Source organism: Nicotiana attenuata, chromosome 7 (genome assembly GCF_001879085.1).
Source record: "Nicotiana attenuata strain UT chromosome 7, NIATTr2, whole genome shotgun sequence".
In the NCBI taxonomy this organism is placed as follows: Eukaryota; Viridiplantae; Streptophyta; class Magnoliopsida; order Solanales; family Solanaceae; genus Nicotiana; species Nicotiana attenuata.
In genome coordinates, this window is record NC_031995.1 from 34,983,580 (window position 1) to 34,999,410 (window position 15,831).

Genomic DNA, 15,831 nt, shown 5'->3' on the forward strand with positions numbered 1-15,831 from the left:
TGCGTTTATATTCAAATAAATTCATACAAATACTCAAGTAAGTGCGTACATCCGTTTATATTGGTTTTTAAATCCCTAACATTTACTAAGTGATCCCATTAGCATGTAAGAACAAAAACATTTTCAAATATGGCATGATACGGGTCCTAAACTACCCGGACAATTAGCATAATAGTAGCTACGCACAGACTCTCGTCACCACGTACGTACGTAGCCCCCACAGACAATCACATGCATTTGTTTTATTCACCTAGCTTACTTCCAAACTCAAAAATGTGCCCAAAACCCTCAATTCGGAGCCGAACGATCCAAAACTAATCAAACGGGGTAAGAACTAGTCAATACAAGCTCAAGAGTTCATAGTCTAGCTATTAGAGTAATTTCCCAACCCTAAATGCAAAGTACCTAAAATTCATCCCCGGGATCACATGCCCAGATTCTGGAAATTTTTTAAGAAAGTTGTTACCCATAACCTAAGGATCAAGAATATATGATTTTTACTCCATTCCATAACAAATTTCGTGGTTAAATCTTATTTTTATCAAAACCCTAGGCTTTTCTCTTATCCCATAATTTTAACTAATTTTCATGTGTTAATCTACCCAAAACCCATGTATTAAACTCACATTAAGTAGAAATAACTTACCTCAAAATGCTAGGTTGAAATCCCCTCTTTGGAAGCTCCCAAATCGCTCAAGTGTAGAAGTGAAATGAAATAAATGGTCTAAGTCCCGTTGTTAAAAGCTGTGTCCAGGCCTCGGATGTCGCATTTGCGACATCAGGCTCGCAAATGCGAAGTCATAATTGCGACAAAACGATCACAAATGCGAACTGGGCCTCCCTCTGCAATGATCGCAAATGGGACAGAAGGGCCGAAAATGCGGACCCTGCTGGGCTCGCAAATGCGAACAAAAATGTGGCAAATGCGACCACTGCCCCAGCCAGGCATCATCACAAATGCGGTGGTTTCCTCACAAATGCGAGGTTCGCAAATGCGGACATTTCCTCGCATTTGCGAGACCTGCAACTTTGCCCAGAAACACCAGAATACCGGGGTGTTTTTCACTCCCAACCTACGTCCGAAACTCACCCGAGCCCTCGGGGCTCCACTCTGAATACTTACATAAGTCTAACAACATCATACAAACTTCCTCGTGCGATCAAATCACCGAAATAACATCTAAAACCTCAGATTTAACTCCAAAATGCATGAAATCCTTAAGAACATTTGAAATTCCTATTTTTACAACCGGACGTCGGAATCACGTCAAATCAATCTTGTTTCTCACCAAATTTCACAGACATGACTTAAATGTTATATAGGACCTGTACCGGGCGCCGGAACCAACATACGGGCCCGATACCAACATGATCAAGCATTATTTAATTTCTTTAAATCCTTAGATTTTCAGTTTAACAATTTTTAACAAAAATTCATTACTCGGGCTAGGGACCTCGAAATTCGATTCCGGGCATACGCCCAAGTCCCATATTTTACTACGGACCCTCTGGGACCGTCAAAACATGAGTCCGAATCCGTTTAATAAAATGTTGACCGAAGTCAAACTTGGCCTTTTAGGCCAACCTTAAGGAACCAAGTGTTCCAATTTCAACCCAAACTCTTCCAAACCCCGGACCAACCATCCTCACAAGTCATAACCCAGTTAAAGCAAGTACGGGAGGTCTTATTTAGGGGAACGGGATTCTCGAAAGCAAAACGACCAATCAGGTCGTTACATTCTCCACCTCTTAAACAAACATTCCTCCTCGAACGGACATAGAAAAGTACCTGAGCTAGGAAAACGATGTGGGTATCTGCTCCACATGTCCTCCTCGGACTCCCAGGTTGCCTCATCGATTGGTTGACCTCTCCACTGACCTTCACCGCAGAAATCCTCTTGGATATCAACTGGCGATCCTGTCTATCAACAATGGTAGTTGGCTCCTCCTCATAACCCAAGCTCTCATCAAGCTGGATAGTACTGAAGTCTAGCACATGGGACAAGTCAGCGTGATACCTCCGAAGCATAGATACGTGAAAAACTAGATGAACTCTTGATAGTCTGGGAGGTAAAGCAAGCTCATAAGCAACCTCCCCAACTCGCCTCAAACCTCAAATGGGCCAATAAACCTTGGGCTCAACTTGCCCTTCTTCCCAAATCTCATAATACCCTTCATTAGCGAAACTTTCAAGAGGACCTTCTCGCCGACCATGAATGATACATCACACGCCTTTTGATCCGCGTAACTCTTCTGTCTAGATTGTGCTGTGCGAAGTCTTTCCTTGATCAACTTTAACTTCTCTAAGGCATCTTTCACCAAATCCGTACCATACAACTTAGCCTCTCCGGGCTCAAACCACTCGATAGGAGAACGACATCGCCGACCGTATAAAGCCTCAAATAGGGCTATCTCGATGCTGTACTGATAACTATTGTTGTAAGCAAACACTGCCAAAGGCAAGAACTGGTCCCATTGTCCTCCAAAGTCAATCACACATGCTCTAAGAATGTCCTCCAAAGTTTGAATTGTCCGCTCCGATTGTCCGTCGGTCTAAGGATGAAATGTTGTACTGAGCTCCACACGGGTCCCCAACTCACTCTGAACAGCTCTCCAGAAATGGGAAGTGAACTGAGGAGCTCTATCTGATATGATGGAAACCGGTACACCGTGCAACCGAACTATCTCCCGAATGTAGATCTGGGCCAACCTCTCCGAAGTGTAAGTAGTCACCACTAGAATGAAGTGTGCCGACTTGGTCTACCTGTCAATAATAACCCAAACTGAATCAAACTTCCGCAACGTAACCCAACTATGAAGTCCATAGTAATGCGCTCCTATTTGCACTCAGGTATAGGTATTTGCTGAAGTAAACCACCTGGCCTCTAGTGCTCATACTTAACGTGCTGGCAATTCAAGCACCTAGCCACATACTCAACTATGTCTTTCTTCATCCGCCGCCACCAATAATGTTGCCTCAAGTCACGATACATCTTCGTGGCACCAAGATGAATAGAATACCGCCAACTATGTACCTCCTCTGGAATCCTCTCTCTCAAGCCATCGACATTAGGAACACATAGGCGACCCTGGAGTTGCAGAACACCATCCTCGCCAATAGAAACCTCCTTGGCACTACCCTGTAGCACCGTCTCTCTAAGAACTTCCAAATGCGGATCATCGAACTGTCGAGCCTTGATTTGCCCCAATGATGAAGACTGAGCAACAACACACGCAAGGACTCGGCTGGGCTCTGAAATGTCCAACCTCACAAGTCTGTTAGCCAAGAACTGAATGTCCAAGGCTAGTGGCTTCTCCTCCGCTGAAATGAATGCCAAGATACCCATACTCTCTGCTTTCCTACTCAAGGCATCTGCGACCACATTTGACTTGCCAGGATGATAAAGAATAGTGATGTCATAATCCTTTAGTAACTCCAGCCACCTACGATGCCTCAAATTAAGATCCCTCTATTTGAACAAGCGCTACAAGCTGCGATGATCGGTGTAAACCTCACATGACACCCCATACAGATAATGCCTCCATATCTTAAGAGCGTGAACAATCGCTGCTAACTCCAAGTCATGCACAGGGTAATTCTTCTCATGAATCTTCAGCTGACGAGAAGCATATGCAATAACTCGTCCCTCCTGCATCAATACACATCCCAAGCCAACACGTGAGGCGTCGCAATATATATTATACATCCCCGAACTGGAAAGCAACACTAGAATCGGTGTTGTAGTCAAAGCTGTCTTGAGCTTCTGGAAGCTCGTCTCACAATCATCGGACCAACGGAAAGGAGCACCCTTCTAGGTCAATCTAGTCAAAGGTAATGCAATAGATGAAAAACCCTGCACGAATCGACGATAATAATCTGTAATCCCGAGAAACTCCTGATCTCGTTCACTGAAGTAGGATGTGGCCAACTCTGAACTGCCTCAATCTTCTTGGGATCCACCTTAATACCCTCTCCTGACACAATATTCCCCAAGAATGCCACTGACTCTAGCAAAAACTCACACTTGGAGAACTTAGCATATAGCTTCTGCTCTCGCAAGGTCTGAAGCACTACCCTCAAATGCTGCTCGTGCTCCCCAAGCTATGTGAGTATATCAAGATGTCGTCAATAAAGACGATAACAAAGGAATCAATGTAAGGCCTGGACACTCTATTCATCAAGTCCATAAATGCCACTGGGGCATTAGTCAAGCCAAAGGACATCACCAGAAACTTATAATGGCCATATCTAGTACTGAAAGAAGTCTTCGGAACATCTGAGTCTCGAATCTTCAACTGATGGTACCCTGATCTCAAGTCGATCTTAGAGAACACCCTTGCACCCTGCAACTGGTCGAACAGGTCATCAATGTGCAGCAACGGGTATTTGTTCTTGATGGTAGCCTTGTTCAACTGGCGGTAATCAATGCACATCCGCATGGTTCCTTCCTTCTTCTTCACAAACAACACTGGTGCACCCCAAGGTGACACACACGGTCTAACAAACCCCTTTGCTAACAACTCCTCAAGCTTCTCCTTCAACTCCTTCAACTCTTTCGAAGCTATACGGTATGGTGGGATAGATATAGGCTGGGTGCCTGGAGCCAAGTCAATACAGTAATCAATATCACGATCCAGTGGCATGCCAGGAAGGTCAGAAAGAAACACATCGACGAACTCCCAGACTATTGGAACTGAATTAATCGTCGGAGACTCTGCGGTGGTGTCCCAAACATAGGCTAGATAAGACAAACAACCCTTCTCGACCATATGTCGAGCCTTCAAAAAAGAGATCACCAGACTAGAAGTACTAATTGAGGAACCCTTCTACTCCAACCTTGGAAACTCTGACATCGCTAAAGTAACGGTCTTGGCATGGCAATCTAGGATGGCATGGTATGGGGATAACCAATCCATGTCCAGGATGACCTCAAAATCGGTCATATCAAGCAACATGAGATCTGCTCTAGTCTCGAAACCATAGAAAGTGACCAAACAGGACCGGTAAATCCAATCCACAACCATAGAATTGCCCACAGGAGTGGACACATGAACGGGAGCACTCAAGGACTCACGAGGAATATCCAGGAAATGAGCAAACATAGATGGCACATATGAATAGGTAGACCCTGGATCAAATAGCACTAAAGCATCCCTATCGCAGACGGAAATAATACCTGTGATAATGGCATCTGAGGCCAATGCATCTGGCCTAGCTGGAAAAGCATAGAATCTGGCTGGAGCACCGGTTGGGTGGCCTCCACCTAACTGAGCAGTAGCTGGCTGACCTCTCCCTGCCTAGCCTCCACCTCTAGGACGACCCCTACCAGTCTGTCCTTCGCCTCTTGGCAGCTGGGCAACCGGTGCTGTAATCATGGGCTGCTGACCCTGCTGTACTACCTTGCCCAGAAGCCTGGGGCAATATCTTCTCATATGACCAAGATCTCCGCACTCAAAATAACCCCGCGGTGTAGCGACCTGCTGCCCTACTGTCTGGCCCTGATGGCCTTTAGACCCACTGAAAGAAGCCTGAATAGCCGGTGGACGGTATGAACTCTCCGGTATAGCACTGAGATAGGAACCAGAAGAACCCTAGGGACCTGAATACCCACTGGAGGAACCGTGAATAGCTGGCGGGCAATAAGAACTCTCTGGTATAGCGCTAAAATAGGGGCACGCTGGAGCACCTCGAGGAGGTGTTCGTGCTGAATATGGGGGCCTCCTAGGCTGAGCCCCTCTCAAACTGACCTCTGCCCCTAGTCGGGGCGCCTCTGAACTCTCTATAGAATCTAGCCCTCTTGTCCTGCTGGATCTTCTCCCTACCTCTCAGACGGTAGCCCTCAATCCTCCGAGCAATCTCCACCACTAACTGATAAGGAGTCCACATCTCCACCTCTCGGGCCATGTTGGCCCTAATGCCAGAATGCAACCCTGCAATGAACCTCCGCACCCTCTCTGCTTCAGTAGGAAGTATCATCAATGCATGGTGGAATAACTCAGGAAACCTTGCCTCATAGTCGGTCACCGACATCTAACCCTGCTCAAGCTGCTCAAACTGATACCATAGCTCTTCCCTCTCAGAGGGTGGAATGTACCTATCCAGGGATAGCTGTGTGAACTGACCCCAAGTGATGGGAGGAGAACCTGCTGGCCTGCAAAGAACATAAGACTGCCACCATCTAAGGGCCCTGCCCTCTAGCTAGAAAGTAGTGAAGTCAACCCCATGAGACTCCAATATCCTCATGTTGTGCAGTCTATCCCTGTACCTATCAATTAAATCCTGGGCATCCTCAAAGATAGGAGGGTGTAACCTAGTCTATCTGTCCAATAACTTCTGCGAATTGCCATCCAAAGATAGGAGGGTGTAACCTAGTCTATCTGTCCAATAACTTTTGCGAATTACCATCCACAGCTGGTCTAGGCTCGGGTACCACTACAACAACTGGCTGAGCCCATCTGCGGGTAGTGCACCCGGAGTTTGATATACTGCAGCTGCATGACCCGGAGCCTGAGTAGTAGGGGTCTGTGCTCCCCCTTCTGCCTGAGATGTAGCTAGATCTGCTGGGAATAAACCAGCCTGAGTCGTGGTATCCATGAACCGCAACATACGGCCCATGACCTCCTGGAAACCCGTTGCCATCATAAAGTCCTCCGGGGTGGGCTCAGCTGCGGGCACCTTGCCCTGTTCCTCAATGACGGGATCCCCCATAAAATCTGCCGGTGGTGTAACTGGGGCAGCTTAGGGACGCCCTCGCCCCCTACCTCGAGCCGGTGCCCTCCACCGGCCTCTACCTCGGCCTCTAACAATAGGGGGAGCAGCTCCTCCCGGGTCTGGAACGTCTGCCATGCGCGTCCTCACCATCTATGAGAGAATAGATGAAGGAAATTTAGTATACCGTCGACTGCATGATAGAAGATGAATAAAAGAGTAGTTTCCTAACACCCTATAGCCTCCCGAAGATAAGTACAGACGTCTTCGCAACGATCCGCAAGACTCTATTAGGTTTTCCCATGACTATTGAGACCTACCAGAACCTAGTGCTCTGATACCATGTTGTCATGACCTAAATTCCATTATAGGTCGTGATGCGCCCAACAGCATTGTCAGGCAAGCCAATCCTTATCAACTAGTGAATTCCATTTATGTTACCAAAACATTTCCAACATTTACTTGATTATATTTTAACGGATCGAAAATCAACAATTTTTCATAACAATAGAAATGCAACTCAAAATGATAATCTATAGTGTGTGCCAGGAACTAGTGTCACAAGCACCAGGGCAACTAGTAGAATATACAAAATACTACTATCCTACTGCCTGAAACAGAATAGACAGTACATAATCAACGACAAAAGAAGAGAACTCCGGTATGCTACAGAACATCTCAGAAGGGGCAGCTCACCGTGGGATCTCGAACAAGAATCAGGAACGTGCGTCGGAGGGGTAACCAGATGTACCTGCCTCAGATCCTGTACAGTTAAGTACAAAAGCGTAGTTACATAAACAACATGTACCCAACAAGTATCTAGTCTAACCTCGAAGAAGTAGTGACAAGGGGTCGACTTGACACTTACTAAGGTCAATATCAATAATAATAATATATAAGGCTTACTCTAAGCACGATTAGCATGAATATAATAACAATCTCAAAATTTAGGAAAAATGACATATCAATCTCAGTCATGTCATATAATAATTTACACTTCAAAGCAGTAAAGCAGAGTATATAATGGATTTATTTCACATAAATATCATGCGCACATTATGGCGAGGTCGTACTGCCCGGTCCACTATAATAACTGTGCACTGCCAGAGGGTCGAACAACGCGAACCATAGATGTATCTATTTCTACCGAGGCAATCGGCGCGATCCACAAATAGCAATTATTATCAAGAAGGCACATAAAGGTGCATTTATAGTCAAATAAATTCATACAAATCCTCAAGTAAGTGCGTAGATCCGTTTAAATTTATTTTTAAATTCCTAACATGTCCTAAGTGACCCCATTACCAGGTAAGAACAAAAGTGTTTGCAAATATGGCTTGATACGGGTCCTAAACTACCCGGACAATTAGCATAATAGTAGCAACGCACGGACTCTCGTCACCACAAACGTACGTAGCCCCCACAGATAATCACGTGCATTTGTTTGATTCGCCTAGGGGTTTATTGCCCTCTTACGAGGTTAGAAAGGAGACTCATCTTGCTCATAAGCATACTTCTAAACTCAAGAACATGCGCAAAACCCTTAATCCGAAGCCGAACGATCCAAAACTAATCAAACGGGGTAAGAACTCGTCAATACAATCTCAAGAGTTCATAGTCTAGCTATTAGAGTAATTTCCCAACCCTATATGCAAAGTTCCTAAAATTCATCTGTAGGCCCACGTGCCCGGATTCCGGAAATATTTGAAGAAAATTGTTACCCATAACCTAAGGATCAAGAATACATGATTTTTACTCCATTCCATAACAGATTTCATGGTTAAATCTTGTTTTTTATCAAAACCCTAGGTTTTTCTCTAATCCCATAATTTTCACTAATTTTCATGTGTTAATCTACCCAAAACCCAAGTATTAAACTCACATTAAGTAGAAATAACTTACCTCAAAATGCTAGGTTGAAATCCCCTCTTTGGAAGCTCCAATAAATGGCGTAAGTCCCATTTTTAAAAAGCTGTGTCCAGGCCTCTGATGTCGCATTTGCGACATCAGGCTCGCAAATGCGAAGTCGCAATTGCGACAAAACGATCGCAAATGCGAACTGGGCCTCCCTCTGCAATGATCGCAAATGCGATAGAAGGGTCGCAAATGCAATCAAAAATGTCGCAAATGCGACCACTTCCCCAGCCAGGCTTCATCGCACATGCGGTGCTTTCCTTGCAAATGCGAACATTTCCTCGCATTTGCGAGACCTGCAACTTTGCCCAGAAACACCAAAAAACTGGTGTGTTTTTCACTCCCAAACCACGTCTGAAACTCTACCGAGCCCTCGGGGCTCCACTCCGAATACTCACACAAGTCTATCAACATCATACAAACTTTCTCGTGTGATCAAATAGCCGAAATAACATCTAAACCTCGGATTTGACACCAAAACGCATGAAATCCTTAAGAACATTTGAAATTCGTAAATTTACAACTCGACGTCCGAATCACGTCAAATCAGTTCCGTTTCTCACCAAATTTCACAGACATGACTTAAATGTTATATTGGACATGTACTGGGCTCCAGAACCAACATACGGGCCTGATACCAACATGATCAAGCATTATTTAATTTCTTTAAATCCTTAGATTTTGAGTTTAACAATTTTTAACAAAAATTTATTACTCGGGCTAGGGACCTCGGAATTCGATTTCAGGCATACGCCCAAGTCCCATATTTTACTACAGAACCTTCGGTACCGTCAAAATACGAGTCCGGGTCCGCTTACTAAAAATGTTGACCGAAGTCAAACTTGGCCTTTTAGGCCAACCTTAAGGAACCATGTGTTCCGATTTCAACCCAAACTCTTCCAAATCCCGGACCAACCATCCTCGCAAGTCATAAACCAGTTAAAGCAAGTACGGGAGGTCTTATTTAGGGGAACGGGATTCTAGAAAGCAAAATGACCAGTCGGGTCGTTACATAATGACTGCTTAATTATGTGTGCCTTAACATATTCATCAGTTTGTTTATTGAACCTGTCACCATGTGATCTTTTTGATTCTATTCTCACTGTGCTATAATGCCTATATTAAATTGTCTTAATCAGCTCTTGACCTACTTTTAATCAATGAGCTTTATCTTTGTCACTTAGTCTGATTTAGAGTCTTTGCTATCATTGTGAACATCCTTATGAACTGGTCTTATTAGCATGTGACGTTGTATTCCCAAAGGATGGATTAAGTTTAGTTATGCTTAAAAATGTTGCTATCTGTTTGTGTTCTTTGTGTGATTATGTACCCTCCTAATCCCATCCTGCTCTCTCTTGAATTTACACTCTTTGCTGGCTGAAAGCCAAAGCAATTTAGGTTCTGTCCCCTGGCCTTCCTAGTGTGATCACTGCTTAGGGTTCATATGAGATCCTTGAGAATTCCGACACACTAGGATTTGGGTCTCTAGTTTCCTTGAACTATTTCGGATCAGTTTCCTAGTGTGAGCACTGCCCTGGGTTCTTGAAACCCTTGAGAACTCTGACACACTAGAGATTTGAGTTCTGTATGCTTATCTTTGAAATATGGGTGAGTCACTCACCACTTGTCATGTTGTACCTATGAACATGGGCTTTGGAGATGCTGTGAGTTGAAGGCCTGGTTTGTCCAGGTGTATTTGGGCCTGTTGCAGGCTTCCTATAGTTTATATACTGTGTAATTCATTCATTCAATTGTGGTCTGTAATAATTATTTGTAATAACAATTGGGGCAATAGTGAATTGGGAAACTGGGTTTATTTTTTAACGCTTGCATTGGAATGGGTAGAAATCCTACCTATAGGTGTTTATTTATTCAAACACATTCTGCTATTGTATGTTAGATAACCTGCCTATAGGTGTTTATTTATTCAAACACATTCTGCTATTGTATGTTAGACAACCTGCCTATAGGGGGTTTACTTTGGCTCAAAAATGTTCTGTGAATATCCTGCCTATTTTTCTTTACATGAGTAGACAACATACCTATAAGAAATAAAATAACCAAAGTTTAATTCGCATTGCAGTATATTCAAATCTGCCTCTTTAGAAATCATGCATATAGGGTTCTTAATAGATGGATATACTAGTGTCATACTTGCTCATTTAGTATACATGCCTATAAGAGTTAAAACCAGTTTCAATCACTAAAGGTAAGAATCATGTCTATAGGGAAATTACCATCTGCGTTAAGTGCTAAAACTAGGCTTTAAACACTGCCTCATTGAACACCGTTAGAAAGCATGCCTATAGGAATAACTGAGTAATTCTGAATATCTTTTGTCACTTGTCACTGCCTAACACTGAGTAAATCACCTAGATAGCACGCTTATAGGTTTAACCGCTTATAATAATAATCAGTATGCAACTATATAATCACTTAGAAATTACTTTGCATAACTGCCAGTATGATTAGAATCCATAATCACATAGAAATCATGCCTATAGGATTCAATAACTTTAATTAGTCCAAACTATGCAACTGTCAAAATGCTGAATGTGTTTGCGTGCATTCATTGTCAATGTGTGGAGGATAGCTTAAGCCCTTAACTGCTTTTATATGAAGTCCAACTTGTTTTGCATCTCGATTAGTTTTATCATTTTGAGCAACCTAAGTTAAAGTCTAGTACTACCTAAATAGAGGTCCAACGCCTACTGGACCATAGGCATGGGACGGGTAGTACACGCATAGGGTATTGTTTAGAATCAACTAGTGCGCTTTAGGTAACAACTTAAAGATAGTAATCGGGTAGCAGGAGATGATAGTCTGTGCCCGTTGGATAATATGAGTAACACCCCCGTCTTGGGGGAGTTACGAAGTATTATTTATGTTGCACGGGGTGATCCTATAGGCTAAAAAATCTAGGACCCCCATCCTTATTAAATTGTTTATTCGCTTCCTGCGCATAATTTATGTTCGGCCAGGACCCACCGTTGTGGACCTCGGGGAGTGCCTAACACCTTCCCCTCAAGGTAATTTGAGCCCTTACCCGATCTCTGGTGATGCAAACTGGTATAATCTGTGTTATTTGCTATAGGTGCCCTAATGCACCTTAATCCGTTAGGTGGTGAATCTAACAACCAATTCCTTTTCCCTATTCTCTCAATAGGAGTTGTCAAAATGTCGAAACCCGCTTTCGCAAGAAGGCCTTACCCGATCTCTGGTGATGCAAACTGGTATAATCTGAGTTATTTGCTATAGGTGCCCTAATGCACCTTAATCCGTTAGGTGGCGACTCTAACAACCAATTCCTTTTCCCTACTCTCTCAAAAGGAGTTGTCAAAATGTCGAAACCCGCTTTCGCGAGAAAAAGGGGCGCGACACCGTGAACATGCCTACAATTTAGCATGTCATTTATACCAGTCCAGGAGCATGAGAACCTTATTTAATTCATCATATACATGAGCATGTTTAAATGCTCTCATATGATATGTTGGGACTGGAGGCCTGGGACTATATCGGGAAGACTATATTATTGGCAAGTGAGTTGTTTGTGCAGTTGATATTTATGGGAGCTCTAGGAGAGCTGGTTACCGTTACTAGATCGGTGCTTAGAGGGGTCACCCATTGCAGCTGAGTTGTGTTGGGATATTATCATTGCGTTAGATTCGTGTGTCTGGGTTCTACTATGTAAGATGGGTTCGTAGCATTTCAGATGTGGTGGTGCTTGTTGAACTTGCGGGATGGCTCTTTCATTTGAGTCATTTTCCACGTTTAAGTACATTTGAATTGTTGCCTATTAGTGCACAAATTGCACGATTTGTGTCTTGAGTTGTATCGGTGTGGCATGCCTGTAGAATAGTCATGTTTAAGGATATAAGGTCATTGGACCTAGACTGGGTACTATCAGGTTTGATTACGGCGTGTTTGGAAGAATAATTGTAGATGTCGGCTTAGATAATTGGCTATGGTACTTGTTGAACGAGGGAAAGCTCCCTGACTTGTTGATCTGATAAGTGGTTATGAGATTCCGCGTGTTTCTTTCATTATTGACAGTGTATAAAGGTATTGGAATAAGGTTTTGTTTGATATGGGGTTTAATACTAGTACCGAGTTGGTTTTGAGTAGTTACTGTGGTTGGGAATGGTGCTGCGAGTATGTGAGTTGTGTAGTATGTTATGTGATTATATCTGGGGTTACGATTAAGGCTTAATATAGCTTGTTCAGACTTATACAGTGTGTAGATGTGAGATTCGGGTCTTGCGGAAAATTCTGGATGTTGGAAATGGGGTTCTAAGGTTTACAGGCTAAGGTTAAATTAATGACCTTCATTTATGTTGTATTGTCAAGTCGGTTTGGAATAGGGTAACGTGGGATCATCCTCGGGTATATGCATGACAAGGTGGAGTTGTGATTTGAAGGTTTAGGAACAACTTATGGCACGTTCGAGGACGAACATTTATTTAAGTGGGGGAGAATGTAACAACCCGATCGATCGTTTTGAGCGTTAACATTCTGTTAAACTATTTGAAGTCTTGATTTGCTTCATATGATGATCATGGTGTGTGTGAATCATCGGCTTTTGTTTTTCAGGTGTTCGAAATATGTTCGAAAGAATGAATTTCATGTTGGAAGCCTTAAGTTGAAAGAGTTGACCGAATTTGACTTTTTTGTATTCGACCTCGGATTGGAGTTTTGATGATTGTGTTAGGTCCGAATGATGATTTTGGACTCGGGCGTATGCCCAGAATTTCATTTGGATATTCCTAGAAGGTTTCTGCGCCTATTGGCGAAAGTTGGAAATTTGAAAGTTTTGAATATTAGTAGGCTTGACCGGGAGTTGACTTTAATGATATCGAGTTCGAATTTTGGTTCTGAAAATTTCATAAACTTCGTTATGTCATTTGGAAATTGTACGCATAATTTGAGTTCATTCCAAGTTGAATTGATATGGTTCGACACGAGTTTTGCATATCGAAAGATTGAAATTTGCTAAGTTTGAATCATGGTACGATTCATCACTTCGATTTATTATGTGTGATTTGAGGCCTCGAGTAAGTTTGTATTATGTTATGGGACTTGTTGGTATATCGGATGCGGTCCCAAGGGGCTCGGGTAAGTTTCAGACAAGGTTCGGATTAGTTTTGGACTAAGTTGAATTTTTCAAGGCTACTGGTTTTGATATTCCGCACCTGCGATTGGAATTGCGTAGGTGCGGTGGTCGCAGAAGTGAGAATGCACCTCTCGGCTGGAGTCCGCAAATGCGGAGTATTTTGCGCAGAAGTGCGACCGCAGATGTGGCTCTGAGCATCGCAGAAGCAACCATTGCTTGGTCGAGACTGTCTCACAGATGCGAGCCTTTTCCGCAGAAGCAGAGGTCGTAGATGCGACCACTTGTCCGCAAATGCAAACGACGCTGGGCCGAATGCTTTAAGTTCGAGGGTTCGATATTTTCACCCTTTTTCGAATTTCGGAGCTCGATTCTGACGATGTTGGAGAGGAATTTCAGCGCACGACATGGGGTAAGCATTTTTGACTCACTTGTGATTATATTTCATGAATAATTCTTCATATTCGGTGTATGATTCTTGATTTTTCAAGAGAAATCGGTGGAATCTTCAATAATTCCATAAAATGAATTTTCGAGTTTTGAATATCGATTCGGAGTCGGATTTGAGTAAAATTAGTATGGTTGGACTCGTAATTGAATGAGTTATCAGATTTTGTGAGTTTTGTCGGGTTCCAAGACATAGGCCCCACTATTGACTTTTGGTTGACTTTGGAGTTGTAGTTATAAATTCGACCTGTATTATTTGGAATTAATTTCTTAGGCATTAATTGATAAATTTTAATTTATTTTGGCTTGTTTTGAGCCGTTCGAGGGTTGATACGTGCATAATGGAATTTATGGAGCATTGTTTAGCTTGCTCGGTATTGGATTCGGCTTGTTCAAGGTAAGTAACATTTCTAAACATGGAGCTGAGGGTATGTACCCCTGATTATACGTATTATGTGATTGGTTTAGAGGTGACGCACATGCTAAGTGACGGGCGTGTGAGCGTGCACCGTAGAAATTGTGACTCAATCGATTTCCGTAGAGTTGTGTAGTCAATTAACTTGTTACTTCCATGTATTTTTTATGAGTTAGAGAAACTGAGATGTGACTCATGTTAGAAATCATGTTTAGGTATATGCTGGTATTATTGGTACCTACTGAGTTCATCTCTGCAGTTGAATTATATGTTTAAATTGTAATTTCGTACTCAGTCATATTCATTCATATGCTGGTATTATTCGATTACCTTCTCTTTATATTTTCCCTGATATGCTGAATAAGTTTGTCTGGTATTATTTGCTTAGATATTCCGAATAATTTCCTTGTTTGGGTATTAGCTATTTTCCTTTAATGCTTGCCCTAATATTCTGAACGATTTTATTATGCTGTGCGTAATTTTCTTTCAACTCGCTGAATCCCTTAATTTATGCCCTAAATTGCCTATTACCGATTCTTCAAATATTTCCTTGAATGTTACTGATTTGTTTCCATATTTATATGCTGATTTCTATCACTATATAAACCCTTCCCCACTCTCCTTTGAAAAAAGAGAGATTATGAATTCGAAAATCTTTTCACTTCTCTAAACAAAAGTTGTGAACTCTTACTCTCTTGAGCAATCTTATTATGTGTTTTGATTCCCGGCCAGCTGAAAGCCAAGGCCAGAAATCTTCAAGTCGTTGCTTCTGTTTGGTGATATTTTCTATAATGTTGGATTCCTTTCTTCCCTGTTTCATCTTAACTGGCGAGTTACTGATTCCTTTGTTATTCTATTATGATTACTTTCTTAATGTATTACTAAATGCTATTACCTGCATTTGAGACATCTTGAACTTAGTTTAAATCGATTAATGAAATATGCATCACTCTGTGTAATTTAGGCCTATTTCTAGCATTAAACAGGCTTTCATACCTTTCCTAATGTGTCATGACTCAAATTCCATTATAGGTCGTGATGGAACACAACACCGTTGTCAGGCAAGCCAATCCTAATAAACTAGTGAATTCCATTTAGGTTACCAAAAGATTTCCAACATTTACTTAGATTATATTTTAACCGATCGAAAATCAACAATTTTTCATAACAATGGAATTGCAACCCAAAATGATAGTCTACAGTGTGTGCCAGGAACTAGTGTCATAAGTACTAGGGCAA

The 15,831-nt window shown here is 42.5% G+C and overlaps 1 protein-coding gene across 1 annotated transcript in view; it reads left to right on the plus strand.

Annotated features, from left to right (window-relative positions):
- LOC109229954 (protein SODIUM POTASSIUM ROOT DEFECTIVE 1-like) overlaps nucleotides 791-15,831 on the plus strand; it is a 33,064-nt gene continuing 18,023 nt past the window's right edge. Inside the window, exon 1 of the mRNA XM_019395496.1 lies at nucleotides 791-984. Coding sequence (XP_019251041.1) covers nucleotides 791-984 — 194 coding nt within the window. The remainder of the gene's footprint in view (nucleotides 985-15,831) is intronic.